The sequence below is a fragment of the Glycine soja genome, chromosome 14, assembly GCF_004193775.1.
Source record: "Glycine soja cultivar W05 chromosome 14, ASM419377v2, whole genome shotgun sequence".
NCBI classification, from domain to species: Eukaryota; Viridiplantae; Streptophyta; class Magnoliopsida; order Fabales; family Fabaceae; genus Glycine; species Glycine soja.
In genome coordinates this window covers 952375-977547 of record NC_041015.1, presented here as the reverse complement: position 1 = coordinate 977547, position 25173 = coordinate 952375, and the positions used below count along the sequence as shown (strand labels likewise).

At 33.6% G+C, this 25173-nt stretch overlaps 4 protein-coding genes across 5 annotated transcripts; 3 read left to right on the top strand and 1 right to left on the bottom strand.

The window, feature by feature from the left end:
• Nucleotides 1–281: 281 nt before the first annotated feature.
• Nucleotides 282–6704, top strand: LOC114384750 (GBF-interacting protein 1-like). Of its 2 annotated transcripts, none has more exons than XM_028344517.1 (9): nt 282–542; nt 1078–1121; nt 1649–1748; nt 2221–2353; nt 2918–3507; nt 4009–4237; nt 4629–4926; nt 5339–5770; nt 5978–6704. In XM_028344517.1, exons 1-9 carry the CDS (start codon nt 362–364, stop codon nt 6266–6268), a joined length of 2298 nt encoding a protein of 765 aa, XP_028200318.1. In that variant the 5' UTR covers nt 282–361; the 3' UTR covers nt 6269–6704. The 2 variants fall into 2 exon arrangements, with proteins under 2 accessions (XP_028200318.1, XP_028200317.1); XM_028344516.1 differs by having other exon boundaries at nt 1649–1772.
• Nucleotides 6705–9252: 2548 nt separating this feature from the next.
• Nucleotides 9253–12403, bottom strand: LOC114383632 (nucleotide-sugar uncharacterized transporter 2-like). Its single transcript, XM_028343339.1, has 7 exons — nt 12119–12403; nt 10995–11146; nt 10666–10874; nt 10494–10587; nt 10190–10356; nt 9786–9956; nt 9253–9683 (listed from the first exon to the last, which is right to left on the bottom strand). Exons 1-7 carry the CDS (start codon nt 12192–12194, stop codon nt 9401–9403), a joined length of 1152 nt encoding a protein of 383 aa, XP_028199140.1. The 5' UTR covers nt 12195–12403; the 3' UTR covers nt 9253–9400.
• A 3916-nt stretch (nt 12404–16319) lies between these two features.
• Nucleotides 16320–20123, top strand: LOC114383111 (ABC transporter G family member 26-like). The gene is made up of 9 exons (XM_028342703.1): nt 16320–16576; nt 17002–17291; nt 17424–17579; nt 17758–17941; nt 18025–18303; nt 18386–18670; nt 18769–19053; nt 19138–19245; nt 19584–20123. The coding sequence occupies exons 1-9, from the start codon at nt 16370–16372 to the stop codon at nt 19848–19850; spliced, it is 2061 nt and encodes a 686-aa protein (XP_028198504.1). The 5' UTR covers nt 16320–16369; the 3' UTR covers nt 19851–20123.
• Nucleotides 20124–21442: 1319 nt separating this feature from the next.
• LOC114385141 lies at nt 21443–24443 on the top strand. Its single transcript, XM_028345132.1, has 2 exons — nt 21443–23572; nt 24019–24443. Exons 1-2 carry the CDS (start codon nt 21452–21454, stop codon nt 24127–24129), a joined length of 2232 nt encoding a protein of 743 aa, XP_028200933.1. The 5' UTR covers nt 21443–21451; the 3' UTR covers nt 24130–24443.
• Nucleotides 24444–25173: the final 730 nt, after the last annotated feature.

Genomic DNA, 25173 nt, shown 5'->3' with positions numbered 1-25173 from the left:
TCATATCATTAATATTACAACAACTGATACAAATAAAAAAAATAATAAATATTACATTGAACAGATAAAATAAGAATTAGTTTTGGATAAATATATTCTTTTTTACAATAATTATAACAGGATGCAGAAAATATTTTATAGGACCTACTGTTATTTAAGCCTAAACAAATATAAAATAGATGAGATTTTGAAGCAGTTATTATTGAAATTTAAAATAAAAAAATAGGCATAGTAATGGAATTGGCGTATATTAATGATTCAAAGTGATTGAGTTGTGTTTTGATTGTAATAGTAAAAATATATAAGTTTGGGGAGCAGAGACAGTGTGTTCTTTGTTTCTTCGTTGGTGTGTTACAGAAAGATGAGCGGCGGTGGTGGATCTTCGAGTTGTGCTAGGGTTCCGATCCCAAACAATGTACGCAAAATCATCCAGGACATCCGTGAGATCACCGGCAAGCAGCACACCGACGACGAAATCTACGCCGTCCTCCGTGAATGTTCCATGGATCCCAATGAAACCGCTCAGAAGCTTCTCTATTTAGGTCTCTTATCTTCTTTGCGATCCGTTTCTTCTCTCTCTCTCTCTCCCCTACTTCCCCCACTTTTTAAGCTTCACTTTCACTGTCTCTGTTTGTTAGGGTTGCTGTTCAAACTTCACTTCATCTTTTCATGTTTTATTTATAAAAAAAATATATTTTAAGAAGCTGAGGTGAGGGGAGCTGCGTCTGTGTGTGCCTGTGGCTCTTTGGACATTGAAACTTTGTTCAATGTTTGGGAACAACAAGGAGATTGTGTATCAGTGCGCTTCGGGGAGATAAAAGCTAGTACCTTTGTAGGGTTTTGTTTATGTGACGAGGAATTAGCTATAATAGTTGAATATAATAATAATCTAATGATATTGTTGGTGTTTGATGGTATCTTATCTCTCAGGCTCTCTCGCTCACACGTGTTTCTTAACTAATGGCTTCAACACTCTATAATCATTTAGGATTTCTTGAAAAGAAATGTGTTATGGCATATTTGAGATTCTCTCTCTCTCTTTTTTTTAATGTTGAGTGTTTTTTTTTTTGTTCACAGATACTTTTCATGAGGTGAGAAGGAGACGTGACCGCAAGAAGGAGGTAAGATTCTCCCGTCCCTCCTTACTTGCTCTTGAAAGTTGAGTTGCTGAATCGGATTAATTTGGTACTTCTTCTGCCATTGAGGGGATCAATTGTAGTGGACGAATCTTTTATCTGTTTGTCCACTATATTGAAGTCTATTTATTATTTTGATTGTTGTGAGCTGCTAGGCAAGCTTTCATTGTGTCATGAGTTGCCATTGTGTCATCTTATGAGCACTGTGATTGGCAACTCCATGTTGAGATTCTATAAGAATCCTTGCTTTTTATGAATGTTTGAACAGTTGTGGTTGGTATAGGTTTCTACTTCCTGCCTATGATGAAGTGTGGGATCATGTGATATTATTGGCTGAGAGTAAAAGACTTGGGTCTTGTTTTATAATTGCATGTATATGGTTTTACTTTTTTCTGTGTGTTCTGTAGTTGTATATTTGCAGTTATAAGTAAATGTGCTTGCATTGTCCCATCTTTTTCTCCTTAATATTTTTTTATTAGCCTGAGAAATTTCTTTTATTTTTATTGTTGCAGGGATTGAGCAGCAGAGCTTCTGATGAGCCTAGGTTAAAGCAAGGCGGACAAGGGAGGGGGGGAAGGGGTGGTTCTGGAGGATATTCCTCTAACTTTCCTGGTACAATTTCCCCACCTTTTAGAGGTTTGACTTTGGGCTTTGTTATTAACTTACTTGTCTCTTCCATCTATGGAGTTTCGTTTCCACAAATGGTTACCTGGAAACCATCATTTCCCTGTCTCTTGAAAGAACAATACTTTTGGAATGCCATATTTTTTTAAAGATATTATCACTTGGTGATCCTTTCCTTCAATCACCTTCTTACTGAGTTTTTTTATCTGAATATTAAGAATTATGCTTTTATTTTGCTGCTTAATGAGCCCTATTACATTCCTTTTGAATCCAGCATGTCATGATAAAGTACCTTTCCGTTGCCACTATTTATCCTTTGATGTTGTTTTAGTTTTTTTTTTCATTGATTATTTTTATAAGATGAACTGCTTTAGTGCAGAGACCTGTCCTAAGCATCATCAAATTTCCTACTAGTTTATTAACTTGAAAGTTGTTACCCTGTCTTGATGTCTGTTGTTAGATGGTGGTGGTGGGAGGAACCAAGCTAATCGAAGGGAAAATGGAGTCAATCACATTGCAGAGAGAAGTCATGCTCCCTCTACTCAGCCATTTTCACAGAAAACTAAGACTAATACAACATCTCAAGCTACAAGGTAGCAATTTCGTTTCATATTTGCTTTAATTTGTTTATTTCACCAGATTAATTTTTTATTATGAGAAAATGTATGGTGGAAAGAAATGGCTTATTTATTCCTTATGTATTTGATAAAAAAGCAAAGCAAGACTCCAAAAGAAGTGACAGAAAGGTGAAAAATGACATCACTCTTATTTTCCTGTTTTGTGCCTAAAATTCTAGCCAAATCTCACATTGAAGTCATGCTTAAAATTTTATGTTGATTAAAAATCAAATTGTACTCTTTTTTTATTTCATAACTTCAATGTCTAATAATAATAACTACAATGAATAGAATAATTAAGAGCATACTTAATTTTTGATTATTTATTGATAATCAACTTGCTTGAAGTTTGACCTGCATGATCAACTTGATAACATCTTATATCTTATGATTGTACACCTGGATTGCTAAATGCATTTATATAAAGTTGTTTGTTGGTGTGATGAGAAATACACCAGTGTCACTATTGGCATGATTACTTATTCTTTTTTATAGTTAGATATATGTATCCTCTTCAAAATCATTTTTCTTAAATTGCAGAGTTTCAGCTGTTGCACCCCAAGGTGCTGCAAATCAATCCAATGGGAAGTCAGGTCATGATTCTGGTGGCCAATCTCCCATAGTTAGTGTACCTAAAAGTACTTCAGCTGCTAAGGACACTGGCCATCAAGAAAATGTCCAACCTCAAGCAGCTGTTGTTGCAGCAGCATCCTCCTCTACTCAAACCTTTGGCTCAGTTACCAGCTCTGACCAAGGAATGTCTGTGTCAAGTTCTGATCAACTTCAAACTTCTGTATCCGATGTTCATTCTTCTTTGGATCCTGTAGTGGCATCATCTGTCTCCCGGAGTCTTGGTGTGAGTGGTGCTATTAGTAGGGAAGTTGTGAGCAACCGAATATCTGCTGGACCAAATCATGTTAGAGGAAGTAAAGTTGTTCATGAAGTTAATGATTTATCGGCATCAAAGAATGAAAAATATGGGTCCATGAATTCAGCAAGCAAAACAAATTCCCCACAGAAGTTAAATGAAGTTGAAAATAATCATTTATCTGAACCCTCACAACTTCCATCTCCATCCCCAAATGATTCATTGAGGCCATCTTCCAGTTCTGGTAGCCAGTCACCTCTAGGTAAAGTTTTGTTTATATCTGTTTAATCTTATGAGTAACAGGGTTGCTTTATGTCCTGTTTCCCTCAATGTACTGGGTTGAAGTATTCCTTGAATTTTCCAATCAAACAATTCTACCATATGGATACTATCATTGCTCTCCCTACTAGAAAGGAGGACAATGTAAATTTTCAGAAGAGATAGTGAAGAAAAGCCCACAGAAATAGGAGGACTTAGGTCAGGAGAAGAACCTTAGAAACTATTTCTGAAGGTATTTTAAGTGAGAAGCAGCATGACTAAGCCTATAATTTAAATAAGCATGTCACTTGTATGGGTTCTGCTTTTGTGTGCTAACCCCCAAATTTACTTGCTTAGATACTCTTCCATGCTGGAAGGAATCATCCTGACAATCTAGAGTCACTTATTTATTTACTTACAATTTTTCTCTCATTTCTTTTCAATATATCTCTAATTATATCCCTTATAATGCCTTTTGGCGTGTTCATACATGTTTATAAAACAGCTAATACCACAGAGGTTTCAACTTCAGAAGCTTGTGTGCAATCTTCAGCAGAGTTGAGGCAACATGTTACTTTTCCAAACCATTTCCAAGTATCCAAGGCTTTAAAAAGTGGTCTGACATTTGGAAGCTTTGATACTTTAGGCCCAAGTGAAAAGTCCAACAGTGAAACTGATGGTGACAATAATGCTTCTCCTGCCCTTGAATTGAGTGACGAAGCTGCAACTTCAAGGTTTGTAATTCATTTGCTCCTTATGTGCTTTTGCCTTGCATATCAAATAACAGACGTCTCTCTCTTTATCTCCTTCCCTGTGTGTGTGTATGTTCCCTCTTGCTCTTTTTAATGGTTGTATTATCCTAGCTTTGTTCTCTTATATCAAACTTCTTAACAAAACAACTATAATCTGCCTAAAAGATAGTACTAGGAAAGTGGGAAGGTTCTATTTGGAGATAATATTATACCTTTTTCCGTGCTCTTTGTCAATCATAAGGCTGAGTTATTGTTTCTTTTATGAATTATTCTGGTTGAATTAATTGATTTTTCTTTGTTACCAAAGTTATTACTTGTGTCATGGTGTGCTCATGTAATTTTTGTTTTGATGGTATTTCTTGTCTGGATATAGCAATCAAAGTGCATCCTTGACTGCACAAGGAGATCATCTTGATTATCCACATTCTTCATCTTATTTGATTGAAAAGGCACCAGCTACAAATGGCAATCCTATAACTGGTACTGACACAAAGGTTGATCAGTCAAAGAAGGAGGTTTTGTTGGCTCCTGAAGGCCAACAAATTCCAACTGTTCAAACTGCTCAAAACTATGGTTTGAATTTCATTTCCTCCATGTTAGGCACTCAGCAAGTTCAATTTGAGGGAACTGAACCTCAGTCACAAGATACATCTCGCTTTCCTAACTTTGTTGTAAGTTTCTCCGTCTTTTACTTCTTAAGATCTTCCCCTGCTTAATATTTACTAAAACCGAATCTCCCTGTGTTTGAATGCTCTCTTTTCCGGTTTGATGTTTTGATATTGACCCTTTGTTCTTTTAAATTTATTTCCATTCATGAACTTGTAAAAAGTAAAAAGGTTAACATTTTTTTTTCCGAAGTTAATTTACTCATTCAAGTAGAAAGGATTAACATCTGTAAAAAGTAAATTATTCTTGGTATGACTTTTAAAGTAGTTATTATAAATGTCAACAAATTTATCATACATAGCTGTTTGTAATTGGATGACAATGTAAAATTCTTTGCCAAGTGCATATATTATTTATTATGACTATATTTTTTCCTTTTATATGATTCTATTTTTTTTTTTTTACTTTGTATTGCAGAATGCAAGTTCTCAGGCTGTGTCCCCTAGCCCAACTCCACCCCTGCAGAATTCTATACCTGTGACTCCACAGTCGGTTTCTATTTTCAGGCCACCATACCCTGCTAATTTCTTCCCATATGGCCACTATTACCCTCCAATTTATGTGTCTCCAATCCACCAATTTTTAAACCACAATGGTTTCCCTCAACAACCATCAGCTGGCAGCATGTATCTACCAGCAGCTGCTGGGATCAAATTCCCTCTCCCTCAATTCAAGGCTGGAGCCAACACAGGAAATGCAGCTCATATTGGAATTCCTTCTGGATCATTTATCACTCCACCTGTAGGATATGCGCCAGGTCAAACAGTTAATACTGGAAGCTCCACTGGAAATGAAGATCTGGTAGTGTCTCAGTTAAAGGAAAACCAGATCTATACAACAGGACAGCTGGTTGGTTTACTTCCTTTTTAATGTCCTTTTATTTCACCCATGCATATTTCTTGATAAAATAGGAAATTTTGTTCCATATTTTGGTCCCTGGTTTTCAATAGTATCAATCTTATTTTGTCAAGAGTTTATGTTTGCTTCATCAGCTTGAAATGAAATTCTTGGACTTTCTGGAGTTCCTAATCATATTATGTTTTTTTTTTGCTGCAGAGTGAAGGCTCTGCAGTGTGGATACCTGCTCCAGGCCAAGACATGTCCAGTTTGCAAGTTAATTCTCTGTATAACCTTGGCCCTCAGGGACAACATCTCACCTTCCCCCCAACACAGGCTGCTCAGGGGGCATTTGCTGGTATGTATCAAGCAGGGCAGACAATAGCTTCACCTTCAACCCTTTTGCAACAGTCTCAGGCTGTGGCTGGGCCCGTTGAAACTGTAGGCCCCCCTTCAGGATCTTATCAGCAGCCTCAGCCTGCACAGATCAATTGGAACTCTAATTTTTAGGCTGGAAAACATTTTCTTGATGCGATAATGTTCATATGCACACATGGTGTGCTCTGATGCAGAACGTATGAACACTGGCCTGATCTGAAGTGTAAATAAAAATGCGGCCAAAGAATGAGAAAGGAAAATTAGTAACTGTTTTCGGTGGGGATATTTGGTGCTAACGATTTTGAAGGGTGCTAGTTGCAGGTTTTCTTTTTCTATTTTTTTAATTAAATTTTTGAGCCTTAAGTTTTATTTATCCCTCACCTCTTTTACCCGAGAGAACATTTAGTTGTTGCTATATAAGAAACTTGGTAAGTCCCAGTGATAATATACTAAGCCAAGAATTGGTAGGTGAGATATACCAATTTTTCCGTTCTAAATTTCTCACCTGTATATTACATTTTGATATCAGAGAACATTGAATTATACAATTTTTTTTGGAGCATGAAAATTGTGATATTTGCTTTTCTTTAGCGCATTTCTAGTCTCATCTATAAGCCCTTCACAAGCCTTACCTGATTTTGCATGGAGGAACCAACATGCTTATGGATCTATTTTCTCTGATTCTTTTGTTTTGAAATTTTTAAATTCTATTTTCTATCCAGCATGATTCTAGTTTTTCTTTCAACACAACCAATTATTGAGAAAGTACTGTTTGCTACAGGTCTCGTGTGACAGCTTTCTTGAAACCTTAATAGTTCATATGCATTTAAAATTATCGGGAATCATAGAATTATATGCTTTTTTTGGAGCATGAAAATTGTGATATATGCTTTTCTTTAGCACATTTCTAGTCTCATCTATAAGCCCTTCACAAGCCTTACCTGATTTTGCATGGAGGAACCAACATGCTTATGGATCTATTTTCTCTGATTCTTTTGTTTTGAAATTTTTAAATTCTATTTTCTATCCAGCATGATTCTAGTTTTTCTTTCAACACAACCAATTATTGAGAAATTACTGTTTGCTACAGGTCTCGTGTGACAGCTTTCTTGAAACCTTAATAGTTCATATGCATTTAAAATTATCGGGAATCATAGAATTATATGCTTTTATTTTCTTCAATGTTAATTATTTATACTCTTAATAATTTGGGCTTAATTGTATTTTCGGTTCTGGTAGTATAGTTTTTAGGTGATTTTGGTTTTTCATATTTTATTTGTAAATTTTGGTTCATTTGTTAACATTCATAGATGTGGAGTTGGAATTCTGGCACAAGTTTGATGTGGGTCTTAATTTTTAATTATTCGATTTTAGTTTTATTTTTAATTGTACAATTTGGTGCCTGTATTAACTTGTTATCCATTATCATTATCCCTCATTTAAAAAAGGCAAAAAAAATAATATGTTAATTTGCATACTTGATCCCATGATTACGTGAGCGTGGACAATGACAATGATAAATTATAGTCTAATGTGTTTGGTATAAGTTAAAATTATTAGGTTTATTGCACTTTTGGTTTCTTTATTTTCTCAATTTTATGAATTGCATTTTTTTTTTGCAAATTTTATTTAATATTTTAATTATGTAATTTTGATCTATTAATTAACTTATGTATTTAATGATAATATTAATGTGATAGTATGGTATATGTGAATTTGTTGATGTGATATTGTCACATTAGTATTTTTTGTTGAATATTTAGATGTTAATAGATAACTTTTTTCCAAATCATATATGTTTAGTAACCCAAAAAATCCATATATTTAATCCAGAAAACTTCATCTTCTAATTTTTTTCCCACGAGTATTAGATGTTAAATATCATATCTAAATAATGTGACATTATATTTTCGGTTGATTATTAGATGTTAAATTAAAACAGTGAAGAATCATATTCATGTAGGAAATTTGGGAAATGAAATTTGCGAAATCAAGAAACTAGAGACATGAAATGTGTAATTAAGTCAAACTATTTCTTAAGAGAATTTGAGTACCATGGAGGGTGTGTAAGGATAAGTTAATTATGTTGCTCATACTTATTTGGTGTAACTTTATGCTAAATCTCAGATATTTTATTACATACTTGCATTTACGACACTGTTATTTCATAAATGTAATGGCTTTGTGTGTCAAAAGAAAAAAGAGCTTGAATACAATTACCAACCTGACTTGTGTTATTTAGATAACAATTTTCTATTAATGGCAATTTTTAATGTTATTTGAAATATTTTTATGCTTAATATTATACATAATTTTTTAAAGTATTCTTTAAATGAATTTAAAAAATAAAATAAAAATATTTTAATTGAATAATTAATCAAGGAAAAAATAATATTGATTTGAACTGTTAGTATTAGTTTGAATTATAATAATACTAACATTATTACTTATATTATGTATATACTTTATTTTAATAATTTAGTCATTCAATTTTTTTTTATTACAAAACTCTATAGTAATTTATCATTTGATATATGTGTGTCATTATTAAACAAAATATTAATATTTTAAAATTACTATACAAAATTTTAAAAAGTATTAAAAAATCTCCACATAATAGTTTTATGATGTTAATATTAATATCAAAAGAAAATTAGAGTTATACACCTGAGGTATTGTGTATTTATCCAAACATTTCTTATTTTTTAACCATTATATTTACCTTCCTCATAAAGTGTTAGTATAAGATTCGAGGTTATCGGAATGTAACATTTTCAAACAAAGTTGCTCTACCATCAAAAACATTAGATGGTGTAATGATTCTACTGCTTGTTCACTTTGTGAAAATGAGTTAAAGCTTCGAAATTAACGATTTGTTACATTCCCTAAATAACGAATACAATAGCGGCTAAATTTATCGTGGAAACTCCTCTGTTTTTTGTGGCTTTCATTTGCTAGACCGTGCTCGTTTCTTTTTTCTAACTTAACCAGACATCTCAGAGTTGTGTGTCAGTGGTGGTCGATGAACTTACATAAGATGTGTGCTAAAGCTAAAGCCCTTGAACATCATTTAGTTGATAATGCTTTTTTCATTTAAGAAATTAAAGAGACTGATGGAACTTTGTGAAAAGCAAGCTACCCTTAAAAAATCTCAACGAATTTCCATTACTGTCTATACATAAAGTTTCGCTAATTGCTAAAACCAAGGACTTAAGATGAGTGTCTGAAAAATGGGATGTTCTTGTATTCATGATTCATCATCTACTATATGACACAGACAATGGTGGTAGAGGTAGTGGTAGTGGTAGTAGTATTTACATTTGAATCTGTGGATTTGGTGTCTTCACTTGTTGATTTCGGCTTCGATGAAGGCTCCTGAGGCTCTTGCAAATTCAATGACGTGTAAACTGACATCCCAGAGAGAGCAACAACAGCACCACCAATACTCACAACCCCAGGATCTGACTCAAATAATAGATACCCTCCCAACAGAATCACACATGTTTTAAACTGTCCTAAAACAACATGGGTTGTAGCAGAAGTGGCCCTGCAATCATAGATTCATAGTGTCATGTTAGCTAGCAACATTAAAAGAAAACAACATTATGTGTCAAAAAATGGTGTTGGAAGAGGAATGTAGTCTCTGTACCCCAATGCCAATGCCCCTGACCACTGCAAGAGAAAACCAAGGAGAGCAGATACAAAAACTGCAGTTGAGTTGTTCACATCCCACTTGAAGGATAGGACTCCTGGTGGATCTATCCACGGCATCAATGCCCCGAGGAAGAAAACTGTGATCGGGGTTGTCTTCCACATCAATCTACAATCACAAAAGTTTTAAGTAAATAGTTTAATTAAGCACTTATTGAATAAATGTTGTATCGTGGTTATGTATAAAATCGAAGAGAAACCAAGGCTAAACAGTTTTTATATAAGTTGTAAGTTATTTTCATAAACTAAGTCAAATGCTAATACAAATATTTATGTTGTAAGATAAGTCCAAGTAAGTTTCAAATAAACTCTTCCAAATGCACTCTAATTAATATTACTTACGCCAGAGCTGTCCAGTTGCCTTGCTGTTGTAAAGTAGACCATAAAATCTTATTTATGGCACTTGGGATTATCCATGCAATTGCAATTAGAGCACCAAATAAGTTGAACTCTAAATCTGTTACAGTTGCAACAGCTACACCTGCTGACACGACAGCCAAAGCCAAAACCTGCATCATTGCAATGACATACATGATTAGTGCATTAAAAACAAAGAAAGGGGGTTGGAATAGTCCTTTTTAAGATATGTGAAATGGCTTATAAAAGAGTAGAAAAGAAAAAGAAGGGAAGAAGAGTAATTTCTCACCTTTTTAAAATCAATGGTGTTTCCAAAAAGAATGAACTCCGCAAGAACAATCGTTGGGGTAACAGCAATCTTAGCCATTTGGTAGAAACCAACACTGCAATAGCTGGATTGTCAGCAAAAAGTAAAGTTCCAAATCTTTTTATCATAAAGATGCTAAAGCAAGTGAATGAACCTGTTATACTTGAGGCTGGTGTTTGCAAGGCCAGAGGCAAAGGCCATAACAACACCAAGTGCAAATAAAGAAGAGAATGGAGTTGTTTTAGATGGAGGGGACACAGGAAGCACTGAGAGTGTCTTGAAAATGGCAAGGAGAAGCCATGCAGTGATGTAGTGTACAAATGTGAGGAAAATTGGAAAGTTGAAGCCAACTTTACCCATCACCTGTTAACAACATATACATGTAAGGGTGCTTGACAATCAATAGGCTTGTAATGACTAGTTGTGACATTCGGGTCATCACATTATATAATACATGATAGAAAAGAAGCAAATTGTACTGACCAATTTGTTTGCCATGATAATCCCAACAGAAACCATAAAATTGAAGGACAGTGCCACCACTGGTCCACAATATCTTTGCTGTTGGCGCTTGGCTCCTTCTGATGTTCGGATCTCATTGTAGAGAGAAGCTCTGAGTTCTTCCAGTGCTTTACCTGATATAGTTTCAATCAATAGCTGGATCGTACACCAAGTCTAGTTTATATTGGTATTGGGAACAAGGATATTGGAATCAATGGTAATGACTAATGAGTAATATCTTATAATCATTTCATTGCAAAAGGGAAACTTGTAAACATTGAATATGTCCCCAATATTACTCCAGGGCCCAAAATTAGCTTGTGTATAAAGTTAAAATCAACTTTTGAAAAAACTAATACTATAATTTTTACAAATTAATTAATGGAGAAACTTGTTTTTTTTTTCTTTTTCTTATTTTTTCTCTCCTACAAATACTTATGATAATTTTGTCTAAAGAAGACTCAAATAAATTGAGTTCTAATCAGCTGTGGAAATAAAAGAAGTGCATTATAGTTCAACACTCAACAGAAAAAGAAGACTGAAGCATAAGGGCAGATGCCAAAGAAGGAAGAATGAAAACAAGATGAATATTAGATCAAATTCATATACTTTCATTTCAAGTGTCATTTTTTTAATTGGCTACTGAGAACATCAATGCAAGTTGCAGAAAAATAAACAGAGAAGTGTCAGTTCAATTCAAAATCAAAATGGGTCTCAGAAAGTTTCTAGGATCAGTAAAACCATAACATAAACAACAGAGGTTATGAACGTAAAAAGAGAGAGAGAGAGAAAAGTAACGTAACAAACTTATAATTTACAACCGCCAAGGCCGGAGTATCCAATGATTCTTAAACGATAAATAGTATTTCACACAGAATGAGCAGGGGAAAATAATTATTAATGTAAGATTAAGATAGTTGAGCTCTATTCACCAAGAGTTGAACATGAAAAGTTCACAAGCCAATCCCAGAAAAAAGAAAAAAAAATACATGAACATAGGTAAAAACAAAAGTTGGATGTACATTATGCAAATTAGATATAAAACCACTCAGTTGCATGAAATAAAACTGAGTCACAATGAAATCAGCTAAGAAATTCAGAAAGACCTGCATCGCCAGCATCACTGTCTTTCCTTTTAATAAACTTTCGTCCTCTTCCCCACAGTGAATCCAACCACCCCATAACAATCTGGCCTATTCATGGACTTGGATCACATATTTATTCAAAATGCTAGACACTCTTTCTAAAACACTATTCTATACCAATTAGATTAAAGAAGCCAAAACAGAAAGGCAAAGAGAAAAAAAGGTCATATAAATATGAATTAATAGGCCATGTTGCTTAAAATACAATCAATGTATGTTAGGTGCTTCTGGGGAAACAGAAAATTGACATTCTTCAAGGAGGGATTTTTCAATTGCACGAAAATAAAAAAAGAAAAAGACAAAAGAGAAAAGTGAAGGGAATTTACTTTGTGTTCCAAGAGAACTTAGTATTTGATGAGAGTGCCAACAATTTGGCAACACGTGTCTCTCAATTCAAGCCTACTAGAACTGTAGGTGAAGAAGGTACTACTAGCATGCAACACCTGTCTATGATATCTGGTGTACTAGGAATTGATGTAACTGTTGATTTACGGGAAGTTAATGTAACATCATGAATTATTGTTATATCATTAGGAAATAGTCAAGACACTTGTAGCAACGACCACTATGCACTCTTTTAGTTTAGGTAAGATTGCCTAATCTTATGGATACAACGTTTGTGATAGGGTATATATCATCACTAAACTTGATGCAAAAGTTCCATCTTACTCTTACTGATCCAAATGCAGATTTGAAGATGTTCTAACAACCGGTTGGTAGCATTAACCGTTAAAGTGATGCAAACTCTGTTTTCTCTTTTGTAGATTAAACTAGTATTTTAGTCCATATATTATATGGGATAAAGTTTATTTTATTTAATTAAATCTATAAAAAAATGATTAATTTTGAAAATATAAATTATATTATTATTAGAATTTACACTAAATAAATATTGTTTAGTATATAAATTATAGTTTGTATTTATGATAAATATTTATATTGTAATATAAGATTATTTTGAATTTTTTATAATTTCTTTTGAAAGTTATAAATTTTAATTTAAAATAAAGATAGAAAATAAATTAAAAGAGATAAATAATTAATAAAACATGGATAAAGATAAAAAGAGAGTGTTTTGAGATGGTTGGCTTAATATCTTGTGAAAACAAATTCTTTTTTGACCATCTTAAATCACTTTCATTTTATTTTTATACATATAATTGACTTTTCTTAATCATTTATCTCTTTCAGTTTATTTTATTATCTTTATTTCTAAATTGAATTTCAATTTTTAATAGAAATTATCAGAAGTTAAAAGTAATCTTGTATCAGCATATAAATTGTTTATCATATAAATCTAAAATATAACTTATTTATTAAGTATATCTATTTAGTATGATTTGAATTACAATATAATTTATATATTTTAAAATGTTTATTTTTTGTAAATTTTACACACACACACACAAATTTATGATATAAGAATATACTAACAAGTTTAGTGTAATTTAGGTTTTATTTGCTACATTTGGATTGATGGTATAGATAGCCATCAGGGTTAGGTTGAATTCCTGAAATAGGAACCAAAATCTCTCATGGACATGGACAGTTATATCTTATTGTGATTCTGTGGCAAGGTCATTTTACTCCTAACAAGAAATGATTCACTATTCATGAGTATAAATTACTTTCCTACTACTAACACTTGTAATTTCATACTGTCCCATGAAAAAAATATTATACGAATTGGACTCAAACTACTTCGAAACACCTTTAATTTAAATTACAATTTTTTTATTTCCATTCAAAAGTTACACTCTCTTTGGTTGAATTGAAAAGAGAGGAGACAAAGAAACAAGAAATTTTTTGTTGAGACCACCACAAATTTGTTTTGCCCAAATTAGAGAAAAAAGGGCGAAAATAAACTTTCTATTATAAAAGGACTAAAATGATATTATGTTTATTTATTTGTCATGGTTCTCTCTATTTTAAGGTTATTTATGTCACTTTAGATACAACTTTTTTTTCTTAACACATAAAACTTTCTTTTCATTTTCTTTCTTATTAAACAATTAAAATATCATCCAACTTTAAAACAAAAAATTCATTCTCATTTTTTATTTATTTTCTTTTCTAAACTAAACAGAGTATTAATGTCTTTACGTTATACATTTCTTTTTCATTTTCCGAGGGTGGGGACAGGACAGGGTGCAAATTATACAATTTAGGTATCCAATTTATACTTTCAATTAACAAGTCCATGGATTCGTGTTGTGTGTGACAGTAGGTAGTTTTCATTCCGTTGTTCATATGAAAGGTTAAGGATGGTGTGTTGAGTCTTTGCTGAAATTATTTATTGACAAAGGGAGTCCACATGCCCCAAGTTTCCTTCAAGTATAAATTACTTCCACAAAATGTAAAGGGATCAATTAGTATTGCTAACCTTTTCTCAAACACACTTGGAGTTTTTAGTAGGTGCATTAGTGATGATATGATCATATTTTTAGTATGGTCAAATATTCTCTCTAGACTCATAAGTAAAATAATTGTTTGATATCTTAGGTTTAAGTATAAACAAATCTGATTAATTTAATCAATATTTAATGATATCATTCTTAAATTTTTTTTCATTTAAATGCAATTCTATTTTTAAGAACTTTATCTTATTTCTGATATCAAGTTCTAATAAAAAATATTATAGAAATGATTTTATTTTTTATTTGAGATTAATAAAATTAAATGATTTTAATTATCTTTCTTAATTAATATGAAAGTAATTATTTTTACTTATATACGAGATAAGAGAGAGGAAGTATAACTTAAGGATAATGGTTACAGTCTTACAGAAGTAATAATAAAAATTTTATTTGAGATGTGTTAAAAAAATTAAGATAAAGTGGGTTACTAGTAAACTTTTCCTTTTAAATTTCTTCAACGTCAAAGTGTATATTGTGGCATGACTGCATGAAGGATGACCCATGAAATGAAAAAACCAAATCACGACAGAAAACACAGATTTCGGGCCCAACACAACGGCTCTGCTATATAGTTTGTATAGCGTGTGCCACTGTGCCTGCTAACAAATTAGTTTGATTAATGCTACTTGCTTTCATTGTACTATCAGTTAGATACATATTATTCTTTTTCAGTTTTTCTATTCCTATCATATCTTAAATGTTTTTCACTTATATTTCTTTTCGAATCTTCTGAGAATTGATTGATAATATATTAATATGAAATGCCTTTAATCCTTTAATAAACACCTCTGTCTGTTAATTCTCTCAACAGTGCATTAAAGTTAATATTAATTATCTAAAATTAAAAATAGTTTTATTATCTATTGATCGTTAAAAAAGTTAATAAATGATAGACTTTCTACAAAATGACGGCACCAAAAATGTAATTGTAACATTTAATGTTACATTCTTTATAAATTTTTTAATTTCTAATTAACATTTCTAATTACATGTTAAATTTTTAATTTTTAATTTCTAATTAACTTATGCCTTGAAGTAATGGTTAACGAAATCAAACTTAGAATGTTTAGAAATATAATATTAAATTGTTTGCATCAATAACAAGACAATGACCATGATTAATTCAGACAATATTATCACACATTACTCAACCAAACATTAATGAGCATAATTAAAAAACAATAGATTGAACTTAAAACAAGGTGTCTACAAATTATACCCGTGACTCTGGTTGACCATCCCACAACATTAAAAGAGTCGTCAAATAGATTTACTGATTTACACATCAGTGTTTTGTGAGTAAAAAGTATACATGACAAATATTAGATGGCCTTCAAAGCACCAAACACTTGAAAAAGAGAAGTGAATCTACAAAATGGCATTGCCGTCACGGACATGACTGTTATCAATCACATAATTTAGCATATTATTCATTGTAAATGAACTATTTTTATTTTTTTGAATGAAACCAATTGCATCAATTTGATAGACCCGAGATTAAAGACATGCAGAAGTGTATTCCATAAATGTTCAATTACTTACCAAGCCAATTTATTCATGTTCTTGACATGTTCTTATGACGAATGATAATGGTTGAATTGAAAGGATATGTGAGAATAACATCCATGCCTTTCATGGACCAAGAACTTGTCATGAAAAGTACGTGGCCCACCAACTAAAATTCTGCCTCAATATATAGGCAAGGTCTTGGTCTGATGCAGTTGACTCACGGTATATATCTAAACTACATTATTAGACTACTTGGCTTCAACAAGTTCTCATAGAACCCAAGATCATGGAGAACAAAAGAGAAGATGAGATTGAGGACATGTCAATGTCACCTCCATCTATTGGCTCCATGCAGATTGCAGGGAGCAATGGCTTTGGTCACAGCATGGAGTTCATGTCTCAGGCATACCTTCCAAATATGTACACAGAGATTGACATAAAAGTTGAGGATTCAGGTTTCGACCAAGATCCCCCCCTCCCCATTTATCTCAAGGTAGAGAAAAATGGCTAAATTCTACAATTTCATTAGAATTTTCTTTCCACGTGCATTAGGAGAAATTATAGTATGGTTCAGGACCACCACATATAAATGGTTTCGGCCAATTTTCATGTGACATCTAATCGAGTTTTTCAATTTACAAGAGTCAATAAAATTCGGTTAGGTGTATTACATGAAAATGGGTCAGAACCATGGACATGTGATGGTCATGGACCATATGTTATTTTCTTCGATTGCATTAGAGCACAGTTTTTCTTTTTATGAGAATCATAGTTCTTCATGCAATGCTATTGAGGATCTTGATTATTTACCACTTAATATTGAAAATTGATTTCAATAAGAATATTCTCATCAACAGTGTTTTAATTGTGTAGTTATGATTACTGTCATTTGCTCTCAAAATTCTCATTAATTTGCAGTTTGAAGATGTAGAGTTCAAGGTGAGGGATAGCCAAGCGGCTCCCAATAACCCTGTGAAGACAATGATGTCAAAAGTAGGCACACAACACCACGTGGAGGAAGATAGATACAAGAAAATTTTGAAGAGTATCACAGGAAGCATTGGCCCTGGTGAAATTCTTGCTTTGATGGGTCCTTCTGGTAGTGGGAAAACAACCTTGTTGAGAGTTGTAGGTGGAAGATTAATTGACAATGTGAAGGGGAAGATAACTTATAATGATGTTCGATTTAATCCAGCTGTCAAGAGGAGGTTAGAAAGCTTCATAAACATCAGCATCCATGTCATGACATGTGCTTTGATATTTTAACAGAACATAAATATATGCTGATGTTGCACTCTTCTGTTTGTTTTGTTTTATTTTCTTCTTTTTCCGACTTATAGGATTGGATTTGTGACACAAGAGGATGTGCTTTTCCCACAACTTACAGTAGAGGAAACATTAATCTTCTCTGCATTCTTAAGACTGCCAAGCAATATGAGCAAGCAACAAAAATATGCTAGAGTGGAGAACACTGTCAAGGATCTTGGCCTTGAAAGGTGTGTTACATGTGATTATTGAATGCTCAAAATAGGTTCCGTAAACAAATATTGTATTTTAATTGATTCTTTGAATCTTCGACAGTTGACTAAAAATTAGTTACTATGATTTCGAGTAAGCTGCAACCAAAGAAAGAAATAAAACTGCTTCCCTAAATAATCTCTTGTATAACCATAGATGCCGCCACACAAAAATAGGTGGAGGATATCTGAAAGGCATATCTGGAGGAGAAAGGAAGCGAACCAACATAGGCTATGAAATCCTTGTTGACCCTTCACTGCTGCTACTTGATGAACCAACTTCAGGCCTTGATTCCACCTCAGCAAACAGACTCCTTCTAACTCTTCAGGGGCTTGCCAAGGTATCAGTAACTATATTTAACTGTCATTTTGATAACATGCTTCATTTCTATAACCCCACAATTTACTTTTGATTTGCCTAAAGGGTGGAAGGACCATAATCACAACAATTCACCAGCCATCCAGCAGAATCTTTCACATGTTTGACAAACTTCTTCTTATATCAGAAGGCTGTCCCATTTACTATGGGAAGGCTAAGGACTCAATGCAGTACTTTTCATCCTTGAGGTTCATCCCGGAAATACCAATGAATCCTGCAGAGTTCTTGCTTGACTTGGCAACTGGACAAGTGAATAACATAAGCGTTCCACAATATATTTTGAAAGATCAAGAATCTGTTGACTCTTCAAAAGCTGTTATTAACGTTAGATTTATGTATTATATAAGTCTTATATGCTTGTTCTATCTCATTCCTACTTAATAATTGTTCCTTTATTTTATGTTAGTATCTACAACTCAAGTACAAAGACACACTGGAGCCAAAAGAAAAAGAAGAGAATCATGGAGCAGCAAACACACCAGAACATCTTCAGCTAGCCATTCAGGTTAAAAGGGACTGGACAGTGAGTTGGTGCGACCAATTCGTTATTCTTTATAAGAGAACATTCAGAGCAAGAAGCAAGGACTATTTTGATAAATTAAGACTAGTTCAAGCACTTGGCATTGCACTTTTGTTGGGGTTACTTTGGTGGAAATCTTCTACCAATACAGAGGCTCAAGTTAGAGATCAGGTAGTTTCCATGATATTGATTTCAAATTTTTCAGGGCTGAGCTGCTCTACCTGTCTCTTCAACATTAACATTATAATGAACTACTATTTTTGGTGCAGGTTGGTTTAATGTTCTATATATGTATATTCTGGACATCTTCATGTATTTTTGGAGCAGTCTATGTCTTTCCATTTGAAAAGGTCTACTTGGTGAAAGAAAGAAAAGCAGACATGTATAGACTGAGTGTGTACTATGCAAGCAGCACTCTGTGTGACATGGTGGCACATGTTTTCTACCCTACTTTTTTCATGCTAATCTTGTACTTCATGGCCGGATTTAAGAGCACTGTTGCTTGCTTCTTCCTGACTTTGTTCGCGGTGCTTTTAATAGCTATAACAAGTCAAGTAAGCTATGTTGAGACTCATAATAAGTAGACGACGTGTCATCATTTTTGTTTGAAGCTTTAATGAATATAATGTTGTTAATAGGGGGCAGGAGAACTATTTGGAGCTGCAGTTATGAGCATTCAAAGAGCAGGGATGGTTGCTTCTTTGATACTAATGTTATTCCTTCTCACAGGTGGCTACTATGTCCAGGTATGTATGCTATGCACAAGGAGTAGCAACATTGTAATTTGTATGCTTAACTGCAACTTTGTCTCCCTACTTTCTCAATTTCACGAATTTTGCCTCTCAATCTTTTTTTTTTTCGTGAATTTCATCCCTACTATTTTAATTGTACAATTTTGGTTCATATGTTAACTTAATGCATTGTCACGTCAGCACATCCATGCCTTAACACACATAAACCAATAATTAGTTTGTTTTGGAAGTGACATATTCATGCATGATGATTTGGTAAGAGTTCAATTGTACTCGTTTTTTATTCAAAAGCTAGCTTTCCTTCACAGAATGCTTGATTGTGTTGCATGCAGCACGTACCGAAGATGATGCATTGGTTGAAGTATTTGTCGTTCGTGTACTATGGGTTCAGACTTCTTCTAAAAGTGCAGTATTCAGGAGAGCAACCATACGAGTGTGAAAGCGAAGGAGGGTGCAGGACACTGCAGAGTTCACCATCATTTGACACTGTAAACTTGGAAGGAGGCTTAACTGAAGCATGGGTTCTGGTAGCCATGGCTCTATGCTTCCGCGTGTTAGCTTACTTCTGTCTCCGCAGAAGAATTGACATTTGCAATTAGTCTCTCATGAAATGAACAACATGTCTTCTATGCTGTTGTTAACTAAACAGCAACATTTGAGAAAAAAAAGTGTGTCTCTGCTGGTGTCTACTGTCTAGTTGCCTTTTCAGGATAAGCAGTTGCTGAAAAAACACAATGCAAGAAAAAATTAATACTGTATTCAAGCTCTACCAAGTACCAACCATTTTAAAGAAATGTGCTTCATAACTGAGTTATGTTTTTTTACGGCTTATGCTTCAATCTACAAATGAAATTAATCTTTTTTTTTCTTCATTTCTTCTTTTGTAACAAAGATTAGTTGACCCATATACCATAAAGAAAAAGTTAAAATAAAATTTTGTTCACTTATTTACGTATTTTATTTCAGTTTGATCTCTTAAATTTAGAAAGCTATCACTTTAATCTCTTAAAATGTCTATGCTAAACTGAATTGGCCATTTTATTAGTTTATCATACTAATTTATTAACTTGCTAATATGTGGCAAACTGTAAAAAATGTAATGTCAACCAAAATTAACACTATTACTGACAAAAACCTAAGGATCAATTTGCTCTAACAAACATTTTAAAGGAAATAAAGTAATATTTTTAACTTTAGCAACCAAATTAAAAAAAAATGTAGATCAAAAAATAAAATTTTATTTAAAAAAGAAAAAAAAGTAGCTGCCCCATACTTTAACAACCTTTTAGTTAAAATACATTTTATTTGATCATTATGGTACATTAAATATTTTAATTCTTCTCCCCTTTCCGGTAAATTAAAAGGTAATTTTTCACATTTTGCTATAGAAGATATTAAAAAAACGATAAAATATTCCATAGGTTGATGGCAGAAATTCCACCCCCAAAAATTATATTTTGATTGTGCATAAGTTATATCAATTATGCTTTAAAAAAAAATTAGATAATCATAGTAGGTGATGACATTATTGTTACAATCTTTGTAATAGAATTGGACATAATTAAAGTTTTCACCTAATAAGACTCTTTTAAAGCCTTAAAAGAAATCTAACGATCGGGTCAATTATTTATCCCTTGATATATTTGTAAGATAGATAAGATTCAATTTTATAAATTAGTTATGGATTAGACCCATTGAATTTTGTCTCTTCTAATATTTTTTAAAATTAAATGCATTTTAGCATTTATTTAAATAAATAAATACTAAAAAGTACCTATTGATCTCATCCTTAAAAAAAATAAAATTTAAATTTATTGAGTAATAATTCAATTCTTCCCTAAAACACTCTTTTAAAATTATCAATAATTTCCTTATCATTTTCGATTAAAAGAAAAGAATTACATGCTTATTTTCTAAATCCCTTAATAACATTATATATATTTATTAATATGTTTTAGATTAATATTTATTCATATTTAGTATATTAAACTCTTCAGTAATATGGTGGTTAATTTTTCACTTTAACAAAAGAAAAACATATACACTTTACAGTAAGATTATACGCTATTGTTCGTGAGTAGAGTAATTTAAAGATATAAGATAAAACTATTAGTGATTACTTAATTAATTAATGGCTTACGAAAGCTCATACTAATTTAGTTATGAGGAAGATTAGGATGGCTTGTGAGGAACGTGAAGAATGCAATGCCGCAATGGAACACAAGACAAGACACGAACGAAGCCAAGTAGCAGTTCTTCCTCACTTTTTTTTCCAATCTTTTCACTTCATTTCATAGTTCGTACTATTAAAAAGCTGCAGTGTTCACTTTTTTACCACAAAACTTGGGAATCAAATGATACTGCTACTATTACTGTGTCTCTTTCTTTTATTAGCCATTCAATCCTGACTGACAGACACAACATCCTTAGCCAGCACACACATAACACAACACATTCATTCACTAACATTATTTGCACTTCACTTCTATTTCTTTTCTGTTCTGCGATGGAACTTGTCCCTTACTCTGACCCTAACTCTGCCACCACCACCCCACCGTGGCACGACATGTTCCGATCCGCATCCCTCCGAAAACCCACCTCCGATCCTCCTCCTCCTCCTCCGCCGCCGTCAAATGCCGACCAAAAAGTCAACCCCTCCTGCGACTCTCAGTCTCAGGCGCGCCTTGCCCTCTACATAGCCATGGCCCACGCCGGGCTCGCCATGGCCATTCTGATCCTCTTCTCTCTCTACAAACTCCTCCAACAGTACCTCAAACCCTTTCAATGGGCCGTTCTCTGTTCCATCCCTCTCAGACTCATTCACCAAACCATCGTTTGCTTTTGGTCTCACCCTCTCAAACTAGGCCTCCTTCACACCCTCCTCGCCCTTCCCCTCACCGTCTTCACGCTCTTCATTACAACCCTTGTTGAGATTCGTGAAGCTTCTCTCAGAACCCTTCTCAGGAAGCCGAAGCCTGAGAATGAGAATGACAACACAAATAAGCGTAGCGGCTTTTCCACCGTGCTTCGTTTGCTCTTGTCCTTTGGGGTGTTTGTTGCTGCTTATGAGAGGCTTGGTGCTGTTGGGTCTCTGTCACTTCTAGGATTAGGCTTTGTTTTCAGTTCCAAGAACATGGATTTCAGTTTCTCACTTTTCTTTCCCTCTGGTGCGTTTTTCACAAGAGGGGTATTGAAGAGGTTGAAAACCGTTGTGGCTGTTGGGTTGATTGTTGGCATGATTGTTGGGTTCTTGAGTGGGGTTATATTCTTCTCTTACAAGATTGGCGGCGAAGGGAAAGAGGCAGTGATTTCGCTGAAGGTTCGAGTGGAAGAGAACAATTACGCTGAGAGAATCGGTGTGAAGAAGTGGATGGAGGAGAATGATGTTGCTGGGATGGTGGATAAGTACACTAGTCAGTTTTATGAGACGGTTTCTGATCAGATTGATGGGTTGGCAATGCAGTACAATATGACTGAATTTGTGACGGTTATTAAGCAGTTTGTGATAACTGCTCCTGCTAGTGCTAGTGCTAACTCTTCTTCAACGAATTCGTTAATGGTGCCTTCACCATACACAGAAAAGCTCTTGAGTTTGAAGGGTAGGGTTAGGAATAAGGAGTGGGGCGAGATTTATGCAGAACTTGATACCCTTTTCCAAGAGCTTATAATTACTAGGGAGGATTTGGTTGAGAAGGCAAAAGGGTATGCGGTTAAAGGGATGGATGTTGGTCAGCGTGTTTTGGCTAGTGGTACAAGTGTGCTTGGAAGTGGTGCAAAGTTTGTGATCTCCATTTTGAATTCCATAGTCTCTGGTGCTGCGGAGGTTTTCAATTTTGTGTCTCAGGCAATGGTGTTTTTCTGGGTTTTGTATTATCTCATCACATCAGAGTCAGGTGGGGCAACAGAACAAGTGATGAACATGGTTCCGATGTCAAACTCGGCTAGGGTCAGGTGTGTTGAAGTGTTGGATAAGGCTATTTCAGGAGTCCTTTTGGCCACTGCTGAGATTGCATTCTTCCAAGGATGCCTGACTTGGCTTTTGTTTCGGCTATACAAAATACATTTCTTATATGTGTCAACTGTCATTGCCTTCCTTAGCCCTTTGCTACCAATATTTCCATCTTGGCTTGCAACAATTCCAGCAACACTACAGCTGGTACTAGAAGGCAGATACATAGTGGCCATTTTCTTGTCTGTTGCTCACCTTTTCCTCATGGATTATGGGGCAACTGAGATTCTGGAAGATGTGCCTGGACACAGTGCATATCTTACTGGACTGAGCATCATTGGGGGAATGGCTTTGTTTCCATCAGCTCTAGAGGTAAATTGTTACCCCTCCATGTTTTGATGTTCTGATATTTTTCTTTAGTGTTTAATTTTTATGCACTCTCATAGAGGTATGACTTTATTGTAAAAAAATTAATAAACTTATTTATCATATATGACAATGTAAAAACCCTTTATACTATGAGAGTACATAGACTATTTATTCTTTTCTTACTCAATTTGAACTAGTAATTGTCTTACATTGTCATTTTTTAGATTAACATAAAATTCCCAACCTATATTTGTTCTAGAATTTAGACTGGTTTGCCTGCACAACTTCGTTTCAAATGGTTATCTGCTTTTGTAACTTTTGTGTGTGAGCATGTGGGATCCAATGTATAGGTGTAGTAGCTCTAGTGTGGTTCGGCTTATTAGTGAACTTGTATGGATGCACTTTCCTTGTATTCCGTAACATTGCTGAAGGATTCTGTTGTTCCACAGGGAGCTATTTTGGGGCCATTGATAACTACAGTCATGATTGCTCTGAAGGATTTATATGCTGAATTTGTTTTGGGCGAACCTGATGACAAGGTAAAGGAGAAGGCAAATTAGGTTTCTATTTGTGTCTATGACTGTATATATTTGCGGTTGAAGATGTCTGCTAGAGTGCTACTACATTGTTCTTTGCCATTCTACCAGTGGAGCCTGTCTAGGCCGTCATTTGTTTGTAATTATTCTTTTCATCTATCATTTGATTATTGTGATTGATAAAATAGGACTTTGTTTTCCTCTTCTTCTTCTTCCTCCATTTTAAGGGTCTCAAATATTTTCACTTGGTGGCTATGTTTGATAGGTGCACCGATGCACCTGCGCATCTAGACCCACCAGCTCCATATATACAAATATATATCTTATTATTTCAAACATCTTATAATATCTTTTATTTTATTTTTTCTGTTTTATTTTATCACATCATAAATCTTATTAAACTTATATATTTCTTTTTCTCTCTAGGTGTTTAATGGGTGATAGGAGTATTCATGTAACATTTTTCCACTTTACCATATACGGCCTCTTGACTATATATAAACAAAAATGATTAATTTCTCACTAATTAAAAAAATTAATTGATATAATTTATATTTTCTAATCTCAAGTAAAAAATAAGGTTATTTTTAAAATAATTTTTATTGGAACTTGTTATCATGAATAAAAAGTAGTCATCGAAAATAAAATTAAAATTAAACGAAATGTGTTTTTAGAAATGATAGTATTAAATGTGAAAAAATTAGTTAGATTTACTTATATTTAAATTCAACATACAAGGTCTTTTTTTACTTATATATTAGTCAAATAAAAATATAATTTTGGAGACTATTTGCTTTTTTAGGTGTTTCATAGGAATTTGGGGGTCTTCATTAAACTTTTTCCATAATTTTGTCTGATATAGATGCACAACCTTCTATCAATATTGGTAACATAGTTTGTAGCGGAAGCTTTGCATTGCATATTATCCTCTTGTTGCATGTTCATAGCTTTAACAATTGAGCTATATCAAGGTATTTGCCATTCTCTCTCTAATCCGAATATTTGTAAAAGAGAAAAAAAAATCAACAATAGAATAGAATAGGCAAAGTGAACAAACAATTGAGCTAT

Excerpts from the sequence above, each read along its gene's own strand:
- LOC114385141 (XM_028345132.1), top strand. The coding sequence starts at position 21,452 with ATGCAATGCCGCAATGGAACACAAGACAAGACACGAACGAAGCCAAGT. Across the intron at positions 23,573-24,018 it reads TGTTTCCATCAGCTCTAGAG|GGAGCTATTTTGGGGCCATT; the intron begins GTAAATTGTTAC and ends GTTGTTCCACAG.
- LOC114383111 (XM_028342703.1), top strand. The coding sequence starts at position 16,370 with ATGGAGAACAAAAGAGAAGATGAGATTGAGGACATGTCAATGTCACCT. Across the intron at positions 16,577-17,001 it reads CCCTCCCCATTTATCTCAAG|TTTGAAGATGTAGAGTTCAA; the intron begins GTAGAGAAAAAT and ends ATTAATTTGCAG. Across the intron at positions 19,054-19,137 it reads TAATAGCTATAACAAGTCAA|GGGGCAGGAGAACTATTTGG; the intron begins GTAAGCTATGTT and ends TGTTGTTAATAG.
- LOC114383632 (XM_028343339.1), bottom strand. The coding sequence starts at position 12,194 with ATGGGGTGGTTGGATTCACTGTGGGGAAGAGGACGAAAGTTTATTAAA. Across the intron at positions 11,147-12,118 it reads CAGTGATGCTGGCGATGCAG|GTAAAGCACTGGAAGAACTC; the intron begins GTCTTTCTGAAT and ends AAACTATATCAG. Across the intron at positions 10,588-10,665 it reads ACCAGCCTCAAGTATAACAG|TGTTGGTTTCTACCAAATGG; the intron begins GTTCATTCACTT and ends CAGCTATTGCAG.
- LOC114384750 (XM_028344516.1), top strand. The coding sequence starts at position 362 with ATGAGCGGCGGTGGTGGATCTTCGAGTTGTGCTAGGGTTCCGATCCCA. Across the intron at positions 1,122-1,648 it reads GACGTGACCGCAAGAAGGAG|GGATTGAGCAGCAGAGCTTC; the intron begins GTAAGATTCTCC and ends TTATTGTTGCAG. Across the intron at positions 4,238-4,628 it reads GACGAAGCTGCAACTTCAAG|CAATCAAAGTGCATCCTTGA; the intron begins GTTTGTAATTCA and ends GTCTGGATATAG.